This window comes from Trematomus bernacchii, unplaced genomic scaffold, assembly GCF_902827165.1.
Source record: "Trematomus bernacchii unplaced genomic scaffold, fTreBer1.1, whole genome shotgun sequence".
Lineage (NCBI taxonomy): Eukaryota > Metazoa > Chordata > Actinopteri > Perciformes > Nototheniidae > Trematomus > Trematomus bernacchii.
This window is the reverse complement of record NW_022987565.1, coordinates 38,202-60,693: the sequence shown is the minus strand read 5'-3', so window position 1 is coordinate 60,693 and position 22,492 is coordinate 38,202. Positions and strand designations below refer to the sequence as shown.

At 42.7% G+C, this 22,492-nt stretch overlaps 1 protein-coding gene across 1 annotated transcript in view; it reads right to left on the bottom strand.

The window, feature by feature from the left end:
* The window catches only part of LOC117478575, a 33,727-nt gene extending 16,003 nt beyond the window's left edge, over nucleotides 1-17,724 (bottom strand). The window contains exons 1-3 of the mRNA XM_034125580.1: nucleotides 17,643-17,724; nucleotides 3,008-3,177; nucleotides 2,481-2,697 (exon numbers count right to left, since the gene is read on the bottom strand). Of these exons, the coding sequence (XP_033981471.1) occupies nucleotides 2,481-2,697; nucleotides 3,008-3,177; nucleotides 17,643-17,679 (424 nt within the window). The 5' untranslated portion in view covers nucleotides 17,680-17,724. The remainder of the gene's footprint in view (nucleotides 1-2,480; nucleotides 2,698-3,007; nucleotides 3,178-17,642) is intronic.
* Nucleotides 17,725-22,492: the final 4,768 nt, after the last annotated feature.

Genomic DNA, 22,492 nt, shown 5'->3' with positions numbered 1-22,492 from the left:
CACTTTGGTTTTGATAAAACAGTGTAGTTCCACTATATAAACGTTACATTCATAATCAAACGAGACAATCTGCAAGATAATGAGCTATTTGTTGTTATTTTTAATGCTTGTCCTTCACACGTTAATCAAATAAAATAAGTACCGATACATAGCAGAACAATTGTGGCGATGTTCAGCTTAATAAGCCTTGTTCAACATAATTTATTTAGCTAATACTACAGCGGGCTGCAGGCGAACCAAGTCTGCGTTTCGCTGCATTCCTTGATCTCCAGTTATAATGCCGGACTCCGCCGCCGGCCGAAGCTAACGGAGCCGCCGGGACGCGCTAGCGAGCTAGCCCCCTGCGGCTCCGTTAGCTTCGGCCGGCGTGGACTCCGGCGGCCACCACTGGGATAATTGGGTCCCCTTTTAACATTTGCTCCCGTTTAGCATTATGGGCGTCACAGCCATATACTATAAAAGGCTGAATCATAAACTAAACTGTATATATATATATATACACATGTATAAAGGGTTGCGTCCTTAGCTGGCTAATAAGCTACATAATAAGCTACATAACAAGCTAAACTAACAAGCACACAAACACCTGCTAACGGGATTAACATGTATAATATTATCATTTTACTCACCGAAAAAAGCTGAGAGTAGACTTCTTGGAAGGTCTGTTAGTACATTCAAGCGCACAGCACTACATTTCAATTGTCTGGTATTTGTAACAATATTCCCTAAAAGGCACAATCACCACGAACACGGCTAAAGGGTCAAGTACAGCAACTACAACTAACTAACGTTGTAGCCTAGCAGAGTGGACAAATTGCTGTTAGCTGACAGTGAGGCACGTACCTGTCCATCAAAGTGACCACGCCCTAATTTATGCAAAAACTTTAAGACCTAATATAAATAAAAGGGTCGTGTTAGAAAACAATTCACTCACAGATCCATAATCATGAAGGTGGAATCTAACTATATTCATAATAATATTTATTGAATCCATAGGTAGAAACATGTTTTTTTAGGCTGTGAAATTGGGCATTTTAACATGGGGCTCTATGGAAATTGCTCCTTTCTGCAGTCAGCGCCTATCGGCCAATATATGAACTGCAGTTTGTGGCACTTCCGCATTGGCGTCCCGGCTCTTCCCCAGAGTTTGCCGCTTGGTTGCAACGAATGACAAATTTGGGCGTGGCCTGTACTTTTTTTTTTATGACGATATGCTAAAATGTGCTTCGGAACGCAAAACTTGGGACACACGTCAAAGCCCACGACCTTTTCGAGAATATAAAAAAAAAACGTAATTTTTCAAAAAAACTGCTCACTAGCGCCCCCTATTGTGTGGTAGTCACATATAGTTTCTCAGAACTGCACGAATTTTGGCACAGACATTCCTCATGGAATTGCGGACATATTTGTAAATAGTTTCCATTAGCCCAGCCCCCCAGGAAGTCGGCCATTTTGAAAAATGTGCGTTTTTCATGCATTTTAAGCACATTCTTGCAAACTCCTCCTAGGGGAATGATCGGAAAAATTCCAATCCAGGACCAGTTCAGCCCCTATCCAATATGATACTTAATTGCGGAGCATATTTTTGAAAAATCACTCGTGGAGGTCGTAAGCTAACAGCGAATACACCATTTTTGACGATTTACATGTCGCAAATTACTCCAAACACGAAATGCTGTATACACATTACTATTATGATTGCACATATATTTCACATTGCCTTCCATTAGCCCCGCCCCCCAGGAAGTCGGCCATTTTTTAATATTTGCGATTTTCATGCATTTTAAGCACATTTTTGCTAATTCGTCATAGGGAAATTATTGGAAAAATTCCAATCTAGGGCAATTTAAGCGCATATCCAATGTGATGCTACATTGCGAAGGAATAGTTGATCGCTTGAACATGGAGCTCGTAAGCTAACGGAGAATGTACCATTTTTGACCATTTATATTTCAGATACTACCTTAAAGTGGACCTATCATGCTATATTTGAATAATATAGTGTAGGACCATACCTATATAAGGCATATTTATATATATTTTTTTCAAAATACCAAACAGATCATGCATTTTAGTCATGCCTCATTTTGCTCAATTTGACATTTTTTAGGTCTGTTTTTGCAAGGGCAGATTCTGTGAGAACAGCACCATCTACAGGCCTGGCATATGTACTACAGCGTCTCCAGCGCTTTCGAACGGCAATGGCCGTGGCTGTCTCCTCCTGATTGGTGGAGTTGGCCCAATAGCCGTAGCGCCACTGTCCTGACGTCAGGACAGTGTTCAAATCTGGATCAGTTTTTATCAGATCCGTTGCAGCCCCTTTTTTAGAGATTTGGGTATGGAGGAAAATAGAGAGGGTTGTGTTTTCTGACACTTGGTGAGTTCCCTGGAACACCGGGGACACATATTCATGTATAAAAGACGTGCAAAAGTGCATTTTGCATGATAGGTCCCCTTTAACTTGAAGTTTATATTCTTACCTGTGACATCAAAGCAGACCACCCTGAGGGGGTGATTACAATCCTGATCACCCCATGTTCCACCAGAATTAACAAATGTGCATTGTTCATGGTGCCAGGCGCCTGGTTCTCCAGACGCCCATTGTCTGAACTCGATCTTCCCCGGTTCGTAGAAGCTTGGGTCTGACATCGACCACTTCCAGCTGTCCCGGTCATCGTACAGCCCTATCCAGGCTGACTGAAAGCAACATTCATTGTGTTAATAAAGAATTAATCCTGATGTATTAAGGTCTTTCTAATACAAAATGTCCTCCTTTTGTTACCCTCACTCCTCAGAGTAAAACTCTGTCTGGTGAAATACAACAGGGGAGGTTTATACTAAAAACACTTCATATTCTACTACATTTAAGAGGGACATTTTGCACTACAGTTAAGTTATAAGTGTTTTATGTAGGCAAAGCCTTAAAAACGTTTGAACCTATATACTATTATAACTACCTAATATTCATAATAGCTTTGAAAGGAAACACAGAGAAAAGTGACCTCACTTGTTTGTATTGGCCTGCCATGTCGTTCAGGAGCTCCACAACCTCCATGCTGTCTACAGTGGCCAGGTCTGTGTGTTTCTCTCTGCAGTATCTCTGTGCTTCAGACATGGTCTTTGCTTCATAAACAAAATGGTACTGACGTTCAGCATGTGAGGAGACAGCGCTCAGCCCTGTAGAGACACAGACATTTTGATTAGATTCAATATCAATTACTGAACCAAGTTCTCCAAATTACATTAAAGTTAAACTGTAAGTTAAACAACTTAAGTAATTGTCAGAGGGAAACCACAATACAAAGTACTAAAAATGGCTAATGGAATAACATGCAGTATTTTAAATAAAAATATATACAACTCTTGCCTGAAAGAGCGATGATGATCAGAATAACTTTTTCCATCCTTGTCTCTTCCCTGTTCTTCTCTTTTGGAATGAGACTGTAGATGTGCAGCTGTTGACATTAAATATTAGGTTAAACATTAACTAACGTTATGCGTTAGTTAGCTGCACTTTCGACCTAATGCAAAGTGGATATGGAACGGACAGCTTTTTTATATCAGGCTTATTTACTTACATTTGCACATGGATTAACAAGGAAAGACCAATAGAGTAATATAGGCGTAGGACTGGTGATACACAGCAGGAAAACCAAATTCATGCCCATAAACAAAAACAATATTATTAAGAATTATTGCACTAACTTTGTTGTGTCCTGTTACTGTAGCCAGAGGCCGCTGTTGGACAGAGAGTTGATATAGGATGCCTGAAGGTGGAAGTTGGATAAAGAAGAATAAAGATGGAGTAAAGGATAGCACACGTGCCTACGGCTCATACTTTCTACCTACTTGCATACCACAAACTTCCAGCTTCATACTTTGGGTATTCCAGTAAAACAATTGTACATGCTTTAATGTTACACAAACTTTATTTTTTTTGTGTCTAGATACCTGTTTCAAACGCTTTGTTTTAGCTGCTCAAAAGGATTTTACTCTCAAGGCAAAGGCTTGAGTCCATGTTCACCCTCTGATTGTTACGGTTTTGTATTTATGTTTTCATTTTCCACCTTTTTGTTTTGAAATGTTTTCCTCCTTGTGTCTTCTCTGTTCCTTCTTCCTGTGTTTGCCTTCCTGTCATTAGTTCCCCTGGTGTGTCTGATTGTCTGATTGTGTTCACCTGTTGCCCTTGTGTTTCTGCCTCTCTTACCCCAGCTGTGTCTTGTCTTGTGATTACCCCTCCCTGTATTTAGTCTTGTCTCTTCCTGTGTTCCCCTGTCGGTTCATTGTTGGTTTTTCCTGTCTTCCTCCATGTCAGTCACGGTTGTCTCTCCTGTCTCCCTCCATGTGGGTCATGGTCAGTTTTTTGTACAACCCATTTGTTTCATGCCTTGTTTTGATCAGCTTTTAAAATAAAGCTCGCTTTTTGTTACGAGACCTGTTACCTTTTTGATAGTCTGCATTTGGGTCCTACCCTTCCACGCCATCCTAACAGAATGAACCGACCAGCTTTGGACTCAGCAGACTCGGATCGTTTTGCTCTACAGGCAGAATGTCTTGGGTACTCTCTGGAGTACATTTTTTATACCTGGAATGGCGCCTCTTCTAGACGTGGTAGAGAGGCTGCGTTGAAGGAGGCACGTCAGGAGGTTGCTCGCCAGCCCTGGCTTAGGAGCATGTTGCCTGAGTGGCTACAACTTTTCACAAGTAGTCCTGAGGACTTGTCCGAAGCCTCTAACCCTTTCCTGGGGTATGACCAGGCCTGGGGAGGCCCACAGATCCTCCAAAGAATCTCTAGGAGACGCAAGACCAAGATTCCAGCCCGTGCTCCAGTGGTTCCAGCTCCATTCTCTGGCCCTTTTTTGGGATCCCGCCTGGCGTTTGGAGGTCCACGGAGCCTCCAGGGGGCCTCGGAGAAACGCAAGGTCGGGAGGCCGGCTCGTGGTCCAGTACCGGCCCACACAGCCATGGATCCGTGCACCAGTACCAGCCCACACAGCCATGCTTCCATGCTCCATTACCTGGCTCACACAGCCAGGGTCCAGGCTTCTGTTCCGTGCCCAGCAGCCATAGTCACTGCTCCAGAACCGGACCTTACAGTCATGTTTCCGTGTTCCAGTGCCGGTCCACACAGTCATGGTACCGTGCTCCAGTACCATCCCACACAGCCATGGTTCCGTGTTCCGGTTCCGTGCCCAGCAGCCATGGTGCCTGCTCTAGTACCGGCCCACACAGCCATGGTTCCGGCTCCAGAACCGGCCCATACAGCCATGGTTCCATCCCCAGTTCTGGCCCCAGCGGCCATGGTTCCGGCCCCAGCGGCCATGGTTCCGGCCCCAGCGGCCATGGTTCCGGCCCCAGCGGCCATGGTTCCGGCCCCAGCGGCCATGGTTCCGGCCCCAGCAGCCATGGTTCCGGCCCCTGTTCCTGTCCCAGCAGCCATGGTCCCGACTTCAGTTTCGGCTCCAGTACTGGCTCCCCGGCCGACGCCAGCCCCCCGTGTCCTGTCGGTGGTCCGGCCGACTCCAGCACCTCGTGTCCTGTCGGTGGTCAGGCCGACTCCAGCACCTCGTGTCCTGTCGGTGGTCCGGCCGACTCCAGCACCCCGTCTCCTGTCGGTGGTCCGGCCGACTCCAGCACCTCGTGTCCTGTCGGTGGTCCGGCCGACTCCAGCACCTCGTGTCCTGTCGGTGGTCCGGCCGACTCCAGCACCTCGTGTCCTGTCGGTGGTCCGGCCGACTCCAGCACCTCGTGTCCTGTCGGTGGTCCGGCCGACTCCAGCACCTCGTGTCCTGTCGGTGGTCCGGCCGACTCCGGCCCCCCGTGTTTTGTCGGTGGTTCGGCCCACTCCGGCCCCTCGTGTTCTGTCGGTGGTCCGGCCGACTCCAGCACCCCGTGTCCTGTTGGCTCTATGGCCGACGCCTACCCCATGTCCTGTGATGTTGGAGGTCCCGCCGACTACTCTTCTGCCGGGGGTCCTGCCAACCCTATGTCCTGTGCTGTTGGAGGTCCCGCCGACTACTCTCCTGCCGGGGGTCTTGCCAACTCCATGTCCTGTCCCATTGGAGGTCCCGCCGACTACTCTTCTGCCGGGGGTCTTGCCAATCCTATGTCCTGTCCCATTGGGGGTCCCGCCGACTACTCTTCTGCCGGGGGTCTTGCCAATCCTATGTCCTGTCCCGTTGGGGGTCCCGCCGACTACTCTTCTGCCGGGGGTCCTGCCAACCCTATGTCCTGTGCTGTTGGAGGTCCCACCGACTACTCTCCTGCCGGGAGTCTTGCCAACTCCATGTCCTGTCCCATTGGGGGGTCCCGCCGACTACTCTTCTGCCGGGGGTCTTGCCAATCCTATGTCCTGTCCCGTTGGGGGTCCCGCCGACTACTCTTCTGCCGGGGGTTCTGCCAACCCTATGTCCTGTGCCGTTGGAGGTCCCGCCGACTACTCTTCTGCCGGGGGTCCTGCCAACCCTATGTCCTGTGCCGTTGGAGGTCCCGCCGACTACTCTTCTGCCGGGGGTCTTGCCAATCCTATGTCCTGTCCCGTTGGGGGTCCCGCCGACTACTCTTCTGCCGGGGGTCCTGCCAACCCTATGTCCTGTGCTGTTGGAGGTCCCACCGACTACTCTCCTGCCGGGAGTCTTGCCAACTCCATGTCCTGTCCCATTGGGGGTCCCGCCGACTACTCTTCTGCCGGGGGTCTTGCCAACCCTGTGTCATGTGCCGTTGGGGGTTCAGCTGTGGGTCCTGCCAACCCCATGTCCTGTCCCGTTGGGGGTCCCGCCGATTACTGCTCCGCCAGGTTTCCTGCCAACACCAGATCCTGTCCTGTTGGGGGTCCCGCCGACACCTGCTCCACCAGATTTCCTGCCTACACCATGTCCTGTCCTGTTGGGGGTCCCGCCGACACCTGTCCCGCCGGGGGTCCTGCCAGCTCCATGTTCTGTTCTGTTGGGGGTCCCGCCGACACCTGTCCCGCCGGGGGTCCTGCCAACTCTGTGTCCTGTCCTGTTGGAGGTCCCGCCGACACCTGTTCCACCGGGGGTCCTGCCAACTCTGTGTCCTGTTCCGTTGGAGGTCCAGTCGACACCAGCCCTTGCTCCATCCGGGGTCCCATTGACACCAGTCCATGTCATGTCCAGGATCCCGTCTACGCCTGTTCCGTCGGCTCCGGTTCCTGTCTGGCCGACAACGGGTCCTGCCCGGCCTCCGGAGCTGTCCCGTCAGCGCCTTCCTGCCCGTCCTCCGGAGTTGTCCCGTCAGCACCTTCCTGCCCGGCCTCCGGAGCTGTCCCGTCGACGCCTTCTTGTTCGCCCTCGAGCCCGGCCCCCTGAGTGCCGGGGCCTTCGCCCTCGAGCTCGGCCCCCTGATTTCCCCAGCCGTGGCCTTCGCCCTCGAGCCCGGCCTCCTGACGCTTTCAGCCGCTGCCTTTGCTCTCATGCCCGGCCCCCTGAGTTCGCCCGCTGTGGTCTTCGCCCTTTTTTGAACTCTGCCTTGCCCCCGGGCCGTCCGCCCGAGACCCCCTCCTTGATCTCTGCCTTGCCCCCGGGCCGTCCGCCCGAGACCCCTTCCGGGTCCTCCGCTGTGCCCCTGGGCTGTCAGCCCAAACCCGTCCTCCAGACCCCCTCCACCCACCCTGCTGGAATTCTTTGGACTTTTGGGGGTTTTCTTGGGACGTCTGGAATCCGTCCCTTGAGGGGGGGGTTCTGTTACGGTTTTGTATTTATGTTTTCATTTTCCACCTTTTTGTTTTGAAATGTTTTCCTCCTTGTGTCTTCTCTGTTCCTTCTTCCTGTGTTTGCCTTCCTGTCATTAGTTCCCCTGGTGTGTCTGATTGTCTGATTGTGTTCACCTGTTGCCCTTGTGTTTCTGCCTCTCTTACCCCAGCTGTGTCTTGTCTTGTGATTACCCCTCCCTGTATTTAGTCTTGTCTCTTCCTGTGTTCCCCTGTCGGTTCATTGTTGGTTTTTCCTGTCTTCCTCCATGTCAGTCACGGTTGTCTCTCCTGTCTCCCTCCATGTGGGTCATGGTCAGTTTTTTGTACAACCCATTTGTTTCATGCCTTGTTTTGATCAGCTTTTAAAATAAAGCTCGCTTTTTGTTACGAGACCTGTTACCTTTTTGATAGTCTGCATTTGGGTCCTACCCTTCCACGCCATCCTAACACTGATGGCGTTTACTGCAAACCAAAATGAACTGAGACACATTCAGAATGTTTAGAGCTGCTTTACAATTAAAAAAGCTTTATATTTCAAAACCTCACTTTTCAAAAATCACTTTATAGTCTAAAAGGCATTACCTATATTTTCAAAAAAAAATCTCGAAACTTCAGCTCCCTCCACAGATTTTCTATGGGATTAAGGTCCGGAGACTGGCTCGGCCCCTCCATCACCTAAGTGTGCTTCTTCTTTAGCCACTCCTGTGTTGCCTTGGCCGTATGTTGAGGTTTATTGTCCTGCTGGAAGACCCATCCATGACCCATTTCCAGTGTCCTGGCTGAGGGAAGGATGCTATCGGCCAAGATTTTACGGTACATGGCCCCGTGCATCCTCTCCTCGATGCAGGGAAATCGTCCTGTCCCCTTAGCAGAGAAACACCCCCAGAGCATAAAAAAACGCTTTGCAACATCCAGCAATAAAAGGCATCAAGTCAGGGTGTCTTGAGCCACTGTTTAGAAATGACTTTATCGTTCATTAGAGGGGAGGCTCACATTGTTACGATTTTAGATATAGAAATACTTCTTGGTGTGGACAGTCATGAGTCTACAGTCACACTAGCAGCTGAGTGAGGATATACTTGGGCTAACAGGCTGATAATAAGGATTATTATTACTGACATTACAATTCATCCTCTTTGGACTATGAGAGTCTGCACCAAGTTTCACATCCAAAAGTTTGTCAAGATATTTCACTAAAGAACTAAACAATTCATCTCATGGTGGCGCTAGAGGAAAAGTCAAACGATCATTTCACTTCTTGAATGCATCCTCTTGGGACCCTGGATATCTGTTGAGAATGTCGAGGCAATTTAAATACTGTTCGAGATATCAGTCACCAATTCAAACCCAATGGTGGCACTACAGTAAAGGTTAGATGTTCACCAAAGTCAGTAGGATTCATCCTCTGGGGATCATGAATGTCTGTACCAAATTTCAATCCAGTCCATTCAATATTTGGTGAGATATTTCAGTCTTGACCAAAGTAATGGACCAAACCAACTTTTCCATCACTAGAGCCACATAACTGGCATAACTAAATATTAAAGATAATGAAATGGAAGTAAACATGAATAGTCACTCTATTGTCCCTCTACTGTACATGCTTTTGCTTCAGTCTGAACCTCAAATTCAAACCCAATGGTGGCACTACAGTAAAAATCAGGGGTTCCCCAAAGTCAGTAGTCATTACTGGCATTGGCTTAATATTAAAGATTGAAATATAGAAATTATAAGAAAGAATTATAGTTACTTTATTGTTATTTTTCTGTTTTGAGAACAGCTCTAGTTAGTGTGTGAATGAGCAGACTGCTGTCACGCATGTTTGGTGCTAACAGTTATCAGATATAACATTCAAATGATGTGTTTGCATATAGTTAGGAAGGCCGGAGCAGCGCAACAATAGAACAACCCTGAGGCTAAACCTGACAATACATCTGTTCTCTTTGGATGAGATAAAACTCTGTCAAAATACCACATTAAATAAGTCAAAGCCCTGCATTGAAAGGATTACATAAATAAAATGTTGTTATTAGAATCATGAAAATGTAGTCAAAGTATACAAATTAAAAGGGTACTCAATGCACAAAAGTGGCTTCTTGAATCTTTTTGTTTCTATATCATTTGAATCACCCTGTTAGACTTTCCATTATATATTCCAATGTCGTCCAATCCCTGATCGCTTGGGTTCTTTTTCCTCTGAGACAAAAAACTCATCGTCATTATATTATTATCACTCAAACAGAGAGATGGATATAAATAGATATATGTACATGTTTTCTCCCCTAGGATGACGCTGACCTGTTGTAGTTTTTGACCTTCCCCATGTTTCTTCCATAGTTTATTATGGCATTTACTATATTTAACAGATCACAAAACCGTTGTAAGAATTATTGCACTAACTTCCAGGTTCATACTTTGGGTATTCCAGTAAAACATTTGTACATGCTTTAATGTTACACAAACTTTATTTTCTTTGTGTCTGGATACCTGTTTCAAACGCTTTGTTTTAGCTGCTGAAAAGGATTTTACTTTCAAGGCAAAGGCTTAAGTCCATGTTCACCCTCTGATGGCGTTTACTGCAAACCAAAATGAACTGAGACACATTCAGAATGTTTAGAGCTGCTTTACAATTAAAAAAGCTTTATATTTCAAAACCTCACTTTTCAAAAATCACTTTATAGTCTAAAAGGCATTACCTATATTTAAAAAAAAAAAGCGTCTTGTCATCCAGGATCTTGCATATATCCTGCATCTCTCACCAAAGCTCTTCTAAATGTCACCCAACAAGAGGACATACCCTCCATTACAAAGTGCACCATGATGGATGTGGCTGAGGTGGAACTGTTCTCAGGAAGGTTCATGTATAAAGAGAACTGAGCAGTGTCAGAAGCAGGACTCTGTTCATTCCTATATTCCACAATGTGTTTTGACAGAAATACGACTGAACTGACTCGACTTCCAGCATCAGCCTCCATGGCGTTAGAACAGGACTTATTATTGGAACTGAAACACTCAGGTAATCTGAACAACACAGTAACTGAACTCTTCAGAAAGAAAGGAGGATGGTTTTTGGGAACAAATAATCAAACGTATTGGTGAGTAATGGCTATAATGACTTTTATTAAACATTGTTGATATTTTCTTGTCATTTTATTAAGTAAATATTGTTGCTTCTGCTAGAGATGATGTGCGGCGCAGCAGTGAAAGGAGGCTTGTTGAATTGTGTTGTTTGGTGTTCTTGCTTTAGTAATGGCATTCATTCTCTCTACATTAGAAACCTGTCTGTGATGCAGCGCCCTGTTATACTGCGTTAATGTATCATATTAATGGTTTCTATAGCCGTGACGTCATAATAATGCTATTAGGAGGTGGGTTCATTCAGGTAGACACTACTGAAGGCCTAGGTGGGAAATGCACAGCCTGTTACTGTTTTCAACATAACTCATTTGAAGATATTGTGAGACAAAAAAACAATAATTAGGATGCAAATAAAAAAACAGATTTTTGTATGAAATTTCATTAAAGGTCATTTTTTTTATTGGTAATTTAATCTTGATCAAAATTCAACAAAAGCCAAACATTTTATTATTATTTCCCACCGGCCAAGCAAATACATCCAATAGTAAAAACCCTAAACATATTAAATTCATAACCATATATAACAAGGAAAAGCATTACATTCTCTATCTTCTATCAAAATGATCGTAACTAATTGATTATTCAGATCATTGTTGCAGCTGAATTCTGTAACACGAGGACTTTGAGGAAAGAAATACACTTTTCTCTGATAAAAGCCGACACAGCAATTCAGCTTTAGAGCTCATCCCTCTTCTCCTCCTCCTCCTTGTGGAAGACTTGTCCATCCGGCTGCTTCCTCCAGGCCAGTTGGACGTTGTCGTCCAATCCCTGGGCCCTTAGGTTCTTTTTCGCCTGAGACACAAAAACTCCTTTTCATTATCATTCCAATGAAAACAGATGATTTATCTTTAGTTCACTCATCTGAAATGGTAGTTGTTCCCCTTATTTCTTCCAGTGTAAAGGATTACCTCAGGTTATGGAATAGTATTTGTACATTTTCCTAATGCATTTGGTGGCATGTGGCTAAGTTTCTGCTATTTACTTCTGCACATATTTACATGTCTTCTTACTAAATGCTTGGGTCCTGTTATTTGTGGCCAAAGTATTGAATGTATAATGGATATAGAATTTCATTCATGTTCATCTTGATCCATTTCATTTGTATTGAAATTCATTTACTACATTTTCTTTTGTTGAATTAATTATACATTAATAGTTATTTATTTGTTTCCTACCTCTTTGTCTCTTGTTCTCATGTCATGTGAATTTCCTTTCTGATGATTGATGATTTTGCATAAAAGTAGAAAACATGATTTACCTCCACCAACATCGCATCCAGAAAAGCGGGGTCGTTCAGATCCACACCGTCTGGTTTCTCCACCCTCACCTTTATCACTTTCATTGAAACAGGCACAGCTAAAAACACAAACAAACTTCATCAGTCACAACATTTATGGTGTCTTCTTTTTCAACAGACTCAATATCATCACTTGCTTTGACGTAGCTGTGAATTTTACTCACGTCCGTAGCAAATGAATGGTTTCTCCACTCCACAGTCCAAGTCCTCCCATTCTCCAGAGTTGTCGAAAGCTGCAGCCACACAAGCTTTGAGACCTCTGTGGTTAGGTTCATTTACTTTCCAGTACCTAAAGGAGGAGTTACTTCCATCGGACCACTTCCAGGAGTCTCTGTAAAGGCCGATCCAATAATAATCCCCTCCAGGTAACAGCTCAACAATCTGCTGGTTCTCTGTCAGGTTTCTCACACTGGCCAGGTCTGTGTGGTGTTCTCTGCAGTAGCTCTGGGCCTCAGTCCATGTCATTTCGCTGTCAATGAGGACAAATGTTGCATTCGGCCCTGAAAATGGACCACAGAGAAGCTGGGTAGAGGCACCACAACACTGATCATTTCATATAATGAGAAATGTTTACAGTTTACAAGCTAATACATTTAAAAGATCACAAAACCATTGTAAGAATTATTGCACTAACTTCCAGCTTTATACTTTGGGTATTCTAGTAAAACATTTGTACATGCTTTAATGTTACACAAACTTTATTTTTCTTTGTGTCTGAATACCTGTTTCAAACGCTTTGTTTTAGGAAAAAATAATAGTAACTTTATTGTTCTTTATGTTTTTTGAGTACAGCTCTAGTTAGATAAATAATGGCATGTGAATGAGCAGACTGCTGTCACGCATGTTTGGTGCTAACAGTTATCAGATATAACATTCAAATGATGTGTTTGCATATAGTTAGGAAGGCCGGAGCAGCACAACAATAGAACAACCCTGAGGCTAAACCTGACAATACATCTGTTCTCTTTAGATGAGATAAAACTCTGTCAAAATACCACATTAAATAAGTAAAAGCCCTGCATTGAAAGGATTACATAAATAAAATGTTGTTATTAGAATCATGAAAATGTACTCAAAGTATACAAATTAAAAGGGTACTCAATGCACAAAAGTGGCTTCTTGAATATTTTTGTTTCTATATAATTTGAATCACCCTGTTAGACTTTCCATTATATATTCCAATGTCGTCCAATCCCTGATCGCTTGGGTTCTTTTTCCTCTGAGACAAAAAACTCATCGTCATTATATTATTATCACTCAAACAGAAAGATGGATATAAATAGATATATGTACATGTTTTCTCCCCTAGGATGACGCTGACCTGTTGTAGTTTTTGACCTTCCCCATGTTCCTTCCATAGTTTATTATGGCATTTACTATATTTAACAGATCACAAAACCGTTGTAAGAATTATTGCACTAACGTCCAGCTTCATACTTTGGGTATTCCAGTAAAACATTTGTACATGCTTTAATGTTACACAAACTTTATTTTCTTTGTGTCTGGATACCTGTTTCAAACGCTTTGTTTTAGCTGCTGAAAAGGATTTTACTCTCAAGGCAAAGGCTTAAGTCCATGTTCACCCTCTGATGGTGTTTACTGCAAACCAAATGAACTGAGACACATTCAGAATGTTTAGAGCTGCTTTACAATTAAAAAAGCTTCATATTTCAAAACCTCACTTTTCAAAAATCACTTTATAGTCTAAAAGGCATTACCTATATTTCAAAAAAAAAAAAAAGCGTCTTGTGATCCAGGATCTTGCATATATCCTGCATCTCTCACCAAAGCTCTTCTAAATGTCACCCAACAAGAGGACATACCCTCCATTACAAAGTGCACCATGATGGATGTGGCTGAGGTGGAACTGTTCTTAGGAAGGTTCATGTATAAAGAGAACTGAGCAGTGTCAGAAGCAGGACTCTGTTCATTCCTATATTCCACAATGTGTTTTGACAGAAATACGACTGAACTGACTCGACTTCCAGCATCAGCCTCCATGGCGTTAGAACAGGACTTATTATTGGAACTGAAACACTCAGGTAATCTGAACAACACAGTAACTGAACTCTTCAGAAAGAAAGGAGGATGGTTTTTGGGAACAAATAATCAAACGTATTGGTGAGTAATGGCTATAATGACTTTTATTTAACATTGTTGATATTTTCTTGTCATTTTATTAAGTACATTTTGTTGCTTCTGCTAGAGATGATGTGCGGCGCAGCAGTGAAAGGAGGCTTGTTGAATTGTGTTGTTTGGTGTTCTTGCTTTAGTAATGGCATTCATTCTCGCTACATTAGAAACCTGTCTGTGATGCAGCGCCCTGTTATACTGCGTTAATGTATCATATTAATGGTTTCCATAGCCGTGACGTCATAATAATGCTATTAGGAGGTGGGTTCATTCAGGTAGACACTACTGAAGGCCTAGGTGTGAAATGCACGGCCTGTTTCTGTTTTCAACATAACTCATTTGAAGATATTATGAGACAAAAAAACAATAATTAAGATGCAAATAAAGAAACAGATTTTTGTATGAAATTTCATTAAAGGTCATTTTTTTTATTGGTAATTTAATCTTGATCAAAATTCAACAAAAGTCAAACATTTTATTATTATCTCCCACCGGCCAAGCAAATACATTAATTAGTAAAAACCCTAAACATATTAAATTCATAACCATATATAACAAGGAAAAGCATTACATTCTCTATCTTCTATCAAAATGATCGTAACTAATAGATTATTCAGATCATTGTTGCAGCTGAATTCTGTCGCACGAGGACTTTGAGGAAAGAAATACACTTTTCTCTGATAAAAATCACACACAGCAATTCAGCTTTAGAGCTCATCCCTCTTCTCCTCCTCCTCGTGGAAGACTTGTCCATCCGGCTGCTTCCTCCAGGCCAGTTGGACGTCGTCGTCCAATCCCTGGGCCCTTAGGTTCTTTTTCGCCTGAGACACAAAAACTCATTTTCATTATCGTTCTAATAAAAACAGATGATTTATCTTTAGTTCACTCATCTGAAATGGTAGTTGTTCCCCTTATTTCTTCCAGTGTAAAGGCTTACCTCAGGTTATGGAATAGTATTCGTCCATTTTCCTAATGCATTTGGTGGCATGTGGCTAAGTTTCTGCTATTTACTTCTGCACATATTTACACGTCTTCTTACTAAATGCTTGGGTCCTGTTATTTGTGGCCAAAGTATTGAATGTTTAATGGATATAGAATTTCATTCATGTTCATCTTGGTCCATTTCATTCGTATTGAAATTCATTTACTACATTTTCTTTCGTTGAATTCATTATTCTTTAATAGTTATTTATTTGTTTCCTACCTCTTTTGTCTCTTGTTCTCATGTCATGTGAATTTCCTTTCTGGTGATGATTTTGCATAAAAGTAGAAAACATGATTTACCTCCACCAACATCGCATCCAGAAAAGCTTGGTCGTTCAGATCCACACCGTCTGGTTTCTGCACCTTCAATCTCACTTGCATTGAAACAGGCACAGCTAAAAACACAAACAAACTTCATCAGTCACAACATTTATGGTGTCTTCTTTTTCAACAGACTCAATATCATCACTTGCTTTGACGTAGCTGTGAATTTTACTCACGTCCGTAGCAAATGAATGGTTTCTCCACTCCACAGTCCAAGTCCTCCCATTTTCCAGAGTTGTTGAAAGCTGCAGCCACACAAGCTTTGAGACCTACGTAGTTAGGTTCATTTACTTTCCAGTACTTGAAGGAGGAGTTGCTTCCATCGGACCACTTCCAGGAGTCTCTGTAAAGGCCGATCCAATAATCCCCTTCAGATACCAGCTCATCAATCTGCTGGTTCTCCGCCTGGTTTCTCACACTGGCCAGGTCTGTGTGGTGTTCTCTGCAGTAGCTCTGGGCATCAGTCCAGTTCATTGCTCTCTTGATGAGGACAAATGTTGCATTCGGCCCTGAAAATGGACCCCAGAGAAGCTGAGTAGAGGCACCACGACATACAGCCTGACATCAATGCCACATCTCTGGTGGTATTGATGCCTTTATAATATAAAATATTACATTTAAATCCCACAAAGGTGTACTTTGTAATTTATAGTTCTGGGGTTTTTCAACACATGAATGTTGGCAAGAAACTTTAGTAGTACCAGTGGTGGAATATTCAGATCTTTTAGTAAAAGCAGGAGTACAACGATGTGAAGATACTCTGTTACAGGTTAAAGCTTCATTCAAATTATATTGATTCTATATTGTTCTTATTCTGTTTAGCTCAGATGTATAAGATGTAAAACGTAACTACAATTCTAAAACAAGTTTGCAAAACATTGTGTATGTATATCATTTCCTTTTACGTTATCTTTTAAATGAAACCATGTGAGAATTGTTGTTAAAAGGGAAATGTCTTTAGTAGAAATGCTAACAAATCATAGACATCTGAATCATGACAAGGAAACACAGGTTGTTGTAAAAGTCATGAAGAAAAAAGGTTGGGAAGCGCTAGTTAGATAAAGACCAATGCATTGTATTTCAGAAGCTTAAAATATGATTTTAAATGTATATTCTTACCTTTGACATCAAAGCAGAACGACCAGAGGGGGTAATTACACTCATAATCACCCCACATTCCACCATAATTAAAATATGTGCATTGTTCATGGTGCCTGTTCTGTGGTTGATTATCCCTCCATGGTCTGAACTCCTTCTCCCCCGGTCCGTAGAAGCTTGGGTCTGAGATCGACCACCTCCAGGTGTCCCGGTCATCGTACAGCCCTATCCAGGCTGACTGAAAGCAAGAAATTGTTATAATTATTACATCCTGTTGAAGCTTTTAAAGCTGCTGCTTAAGAAAATGTGTATGTTTAATAAAGAGAAGGTTTGCCTTTATGAGAGCAGCCTTGGTACATGGTGATCTGATGGGAATCCCCTCAAGTCAACATTCATTTACAGCCTTGTTACTCTGAGCCTCTTCAACTTTATTACAGGGTTTTATGCTATAGCTTTGGCTTAAAACATTTTCAACTCTGTTTTAATACTCAGGTTCCCATAGGACTTTAAAACAGGTTTAGCTTTCTGTAATAATCTCTCCTTTTTCAATTTGACTCTAAAAGAAATGTAATTCATTTGAATCTAAAGACAGAGAAAAGTGACCTCACTTGGTTGTATTGGCCTGCCATGTTGTTCAGGAGCTCCACAACCTCCATGCTGTCTACAGTGGCCAGGTCTGTGTGATTCTCTCTGCAGTATCTCTGTGCTTCAGACATGGTCTTTGCTTCAGAAACAAAATGGTACTGACGTTCCGCATGTGAGGAGACAGCGCTCAGCCCTGTAGAGACACAGACATTTTGATTAGATTCAATATCAATTACTGAACCAAGTTCTCCAAATTACATTACAGTTAAACTGTAAGTTAAAAAACTTAAGTAATTGTCAGAGGGAAACCATAATACAAAGTACTAAACATTGCTAATGGGATAACATATTTTAAATACATATAATAATTACCTGAAAGAGCGATGATGATCAGAAGAACCTTTTCCATCCTTGTCTCTTCCCTGTTCCTCTCTTTTGGAATGAGACTGTAGATGTGCAGCTGTTGACATTATACATAGGAAAATGCAAAGTGGATATGGAACTGATACCTTTTTTACATCAGGCTTATTTAGATACATTTGCACATGCATTTACAAGGAAAGACCAATAGAGTAATATGGGCGTAGGACTGGTGATGCAGCAGGAAAACCAAATTCATGCCCATAAACAAAAAAAATACAAAAAGTCTGAAACAACACTGATCATTTCATATAATGAGACACTTTTACAGTTTACAAGCTAATACATTTAAAAGATCACAAAACCATTGTAAGAATTATTGCACTAACTTCCAGCTTCATTCTTTGGGTATTCTAGTAAAACATTTATACATGCTTTAATGTTACACAAACTTTATTTTCTTTGTGTCTGGATACCTGTTTCAAACGCTTTGTTTTAGCTGCTCAAAAGGATTTTACTTTCAAGGCAAAGGCTTAAGTACATGTTCACCCTCTGATGGCGCTTACTGCCAACCAAAATGAACTGAGACACATTCAGAATGTTTAGAGCTGCTTTACAATTCAAAAAGCTTTATATTTCGAAACCTCACTTTTCAAAAATCACTTTATAGTCTAAAAAACATTACCTATATTTAAAAAAAGCGTCTTGTCATCCAGGATCTTATAACGCATCGGAGTAACGCAAACGCAACCGCAAAAAACCTTCCGACCACACGCAATATACACCGGATTGTGTCAAGCTCCATGAGACGGCTCCGTTTACATCCAACCGCTGGAAAAGCTGCAGTACATATGCCGAACCTGTACGTGGCGCTGTAACTTCCTCCACAAAAGCAGCAACTTCCTCCACAAAAGCAGCGAAGAAGAATGGTTGTCATGGCTGCACTTCTGTTTATTCTCCGCGGTGGGGGCCGACGGAACCGGGCAGAGTTTTTTTCGCCGGTCAACGTGTGTTACGGTTTAAATCTTCATGCTTCCTCATGCAGCAGCTGATCCAGTAAGTAAACCCGACAGTAAAAATAAACATATTTATAACTAGTTTAGGTAGTTTGAGAGGTAATTAAAATAGCTAAGGGTGGTGATCTGACTTGAAGTGTGTTTTGCTCTCGCTGCTTCACAGCCGGAGGAGCTGCGTGTCTCCGTCCTGTCAGATTAGACTTCACTCGCGTTTATGTTCATATCGAGATAAAGATAAATAATCTGAATTCAGTGTGCAGTGTACTTTTGCGGAGGTGAGCAGCAGAGGTGGGGAGAGGCGGGGAGAGGTGGGGCTATGAAACGCATGACCGTATAGGCGACCCCACGGCCCCGTTGGACCCCCCAGAGCGCTCCGTTCCCAGATCTATCCACCTTTGGACCCGTTGTTGTTTGCAGGGTCTGTTTCTACGTTTCCCTTACGGCGTCGTCGATCTTAAAGGGCTATACGCATGAGAAATATGCGGATTCAACCCGTTTTCGTCCTCGTGGAGCCTACGCCTTAGTACTTGGTGGAGAAACCCTTGTTGGACAGACAGAGGTCAGACGCTTCTTGTAGTTGGTCTCCAGGTTTGTGAACATCTCAGGAAGGATTTTGGTCCACTCCTCTCTGAAGATCCTCTCCAAATCCTTAAAGTGGACCTATCATGCAAAATGCACTTTTGTACGTCTTTTATACATGAATATGTGTCCCTGGTGTTCCAGGGAACTTACCAAGTGTCAGAAAACACAACCCTCTCTATTTTCCTCCATACCCAAATCTCTAAAAAAGGGGCTGCAACGGATCTGATAAAAACTGTTTTAGTTATAGAAATACTTCTTCTAGCAGCTGAGTGAGGCTGTGCTTGGGCTAACACGCTGACAATAAGCAGTGAAAGTGCATACCTCGTTCACATTTCACGAGTCAGCTTTGTATGTTTTTGTAAGTAAATTGTGGCCCCCGATCAGAGACCACGTCACTGGGGAGGCCATGCAGCCTGAACACATGTTGTGACATGATTTCAGCAGTTTCCTTGGCAGTAGGTAATTTGGTTAATGGAATAAGCAGGGCAGACTTGGAAAACCGATCTATGACGGTGAGTATGACTGTGTGAGGGTGGTAGACCAGTGACAAAGTCCAAAGAGATGTGGAACCAAGGGTGTGTGATTCCTGGTTGAACTTGTGCTGAGCTTCATTTAACTTCTTGAATGCATCCTCTTGGGACCCTGGATATCTGTTGTGAATGTTGAGGCAATTTAAATACTGTTTGATTTGTCAGTCTAAACCACCAATGTAAACCCAATGGTGGCACTACAGTAAAGGTTAGAGGTTCACCAAAGTCATTAGGATACATCCTCTGGGGATCATGAATGTCTGTACCAAATGTCAATCCAATCCATTCGATAGTTGGTGAGATATTTCAGTCTTGACAAAAGTAATGGACCAAACCGACTTTTCCATCACTAGAGCCACATAACTGGCATAACTAAATATTAAAGATAATGAAATGGAAGTAAACATGAATAGTCACTCTATTGTCCCTCTACTGTACATGCTTTTGCTTCAGTCTGAACCTCAAATTCAAACCCAATGGTGGCACTACAGTAAAAATCAGGGGTTCCCCAAAGTCAGTAGTCATTACTGGCATGGCTTAATATTAAAGATTGAAATATAGAAATTATAAGAAAAAATAATAGTTACTTTATTGTTCTTTTCTGTTTTTTGAGTACAGCTCTAGTTAGATAAATAATGGCATGTGAATGAGCAGACTGCTGTCACGCATGTTTGGTGCTAACAGTTATCAGATATAACATTCAAATGATGTGTTTGCATATAGTTAGGAAGGCCGGCGCAGCACAACAATAGAACAACCCCGAGGCTAAACCTGACAATACATCTGTTCTCTTTGGATGAGATAAAACACTGTCAAAATACCACATTAAATAAGTAAAAGCCCTGCATTGAAAGGATTACATAAATAACATGTTGTTATTAGAATCATGAAAATGTACTCAAAGTATACAAATTAAAACGGTACTCAATGCACAAAAGTGGCTTCTTGAATATTTTTGTTTTGACATAATTTGAATCACCCTGTTAGACTTTACATTATATATTCCAAATTACCTGTTACCAGTACCTTTACTGTAAAGATGATTTACAGTAAAATAGCTTTACGTACATTTTGGTTACAATTCGCTACTGAAAATATATTTTGAGGTATGATACTGCAATTGTGTTTGATAGAACTATACTATATGCACTCACTGGCCACTTTATTAGGTACACCTGTTCATTAACACAAATATCTTAACAGCCAATCACATGTCAGCAACTCAATGCATTTAGGCATGTAGACATGGTCAAGACGACCCGGTGAAGTTCAAACAGAGCATCAGAACGGGGGATAAAGGTGATTTAAGTGACTTTGAACGTGGCATGGTTGTTAGTGGCCGGACTGAGTATTTCAGAAACTGCTGATCTACTGGGATTTTCAAGCAAAACCATCTAGGGTTTACAGAGAATGGTCGGAAATCGAGAAAATATCCAGTGTTGCAGTTTTGGGAGAAAAGGCCTTGTTGATGCCAGAGGTCAGAGGAGAATGGCCAGATTGGTTCAAGATGATAGAAAGGCAACAGTAACTCAAATAACCACTCGTTACAACCAAGGTATGTAGAAGACTTTCTCTGAACGCACAACACGTAGAACCTTGAAGCAGATGGGCTAGAGCAGCAGAGGGGCGTGGGAATAATATACACAATTATTTTCTACATAACTAATTGGAAACAAAACACATTTTTAGAAAGCAATATTACTCTCAAATAAAGAAACACATTTTTGTATAAAATGAAGATTCTTCACAGCATTAAAGGTCATATTTTTTTTTAGTTATCTTATATTAGTTTACATTTTCTTTTAATCATATTTTATCTCATTTATGTCAAGATATAGCAGAAAACACCAGTCGTTATTTTTTCCCACACATCCGCTCTCTCCTCTCCGCTGCTCTGCCAGTCCTGACCATCAACCCCCTGCTTCACTGACATCTCGCAGCATGAAGTTGAGGCCATCATCAAAAAGATGAAACCCTCCACCTGTGCCCTGGACCCCTTTCCCACAGCCCTGGTCAAATCTAACGTTGGTGCCATAAGTCCCCTGATCACTTCAGTGATAAACCACTCCATTCAGTCTGGTCATGTTCTATCCCCATTAAAAGCTGCCGTCATCAAACCACTCCTCAAAAAACCCACCTTAGACCCTGAAGTCCTTGCTAATTACAGACCCATCTCCAACCTGCCATTTCTATGAAAGGTGCTGGAGAAAGTAATTGCCATTCAGATTCAGGAACATCTCAAACTCAATAAACTCTTTGAAAAATTCCAGTCTGGTTTCCGCCAGGGCCACAGTACAGAAACTGCCTTAGTCAGGGTGACCAACGACCTGCTGATGACAGCTGACACCGGATCTCCATCTCTCCTCATCCTCCTGGATCTAACTGCAGGATCTATCATTTGCTCCGCTAATAATCAATCAGATCGATGGATTCCAGAGAAGAGGAAACTTTAAAGGCCTTTTTCTCAAAATGATGACTCGGTGACAGTCATTATATAATGTGACGTATTTTGCTTAATATTTGGAGTACAAAAACAATCCTGATATCATTAGAAAGCTATGAATCTCCTCTTTCCAACAGTGTATACAACTCAAAATATGTCTTCGGGTCAATGCGACTGATTTCGATGGAGCAGGTCACTTTGCATTAGGTAAAATAAAGCAGGCAGACAATATGTACATTGTAATCCAATCAAATAGGACATTGTCACACCATTCAAACAGGCTGGTTCCGA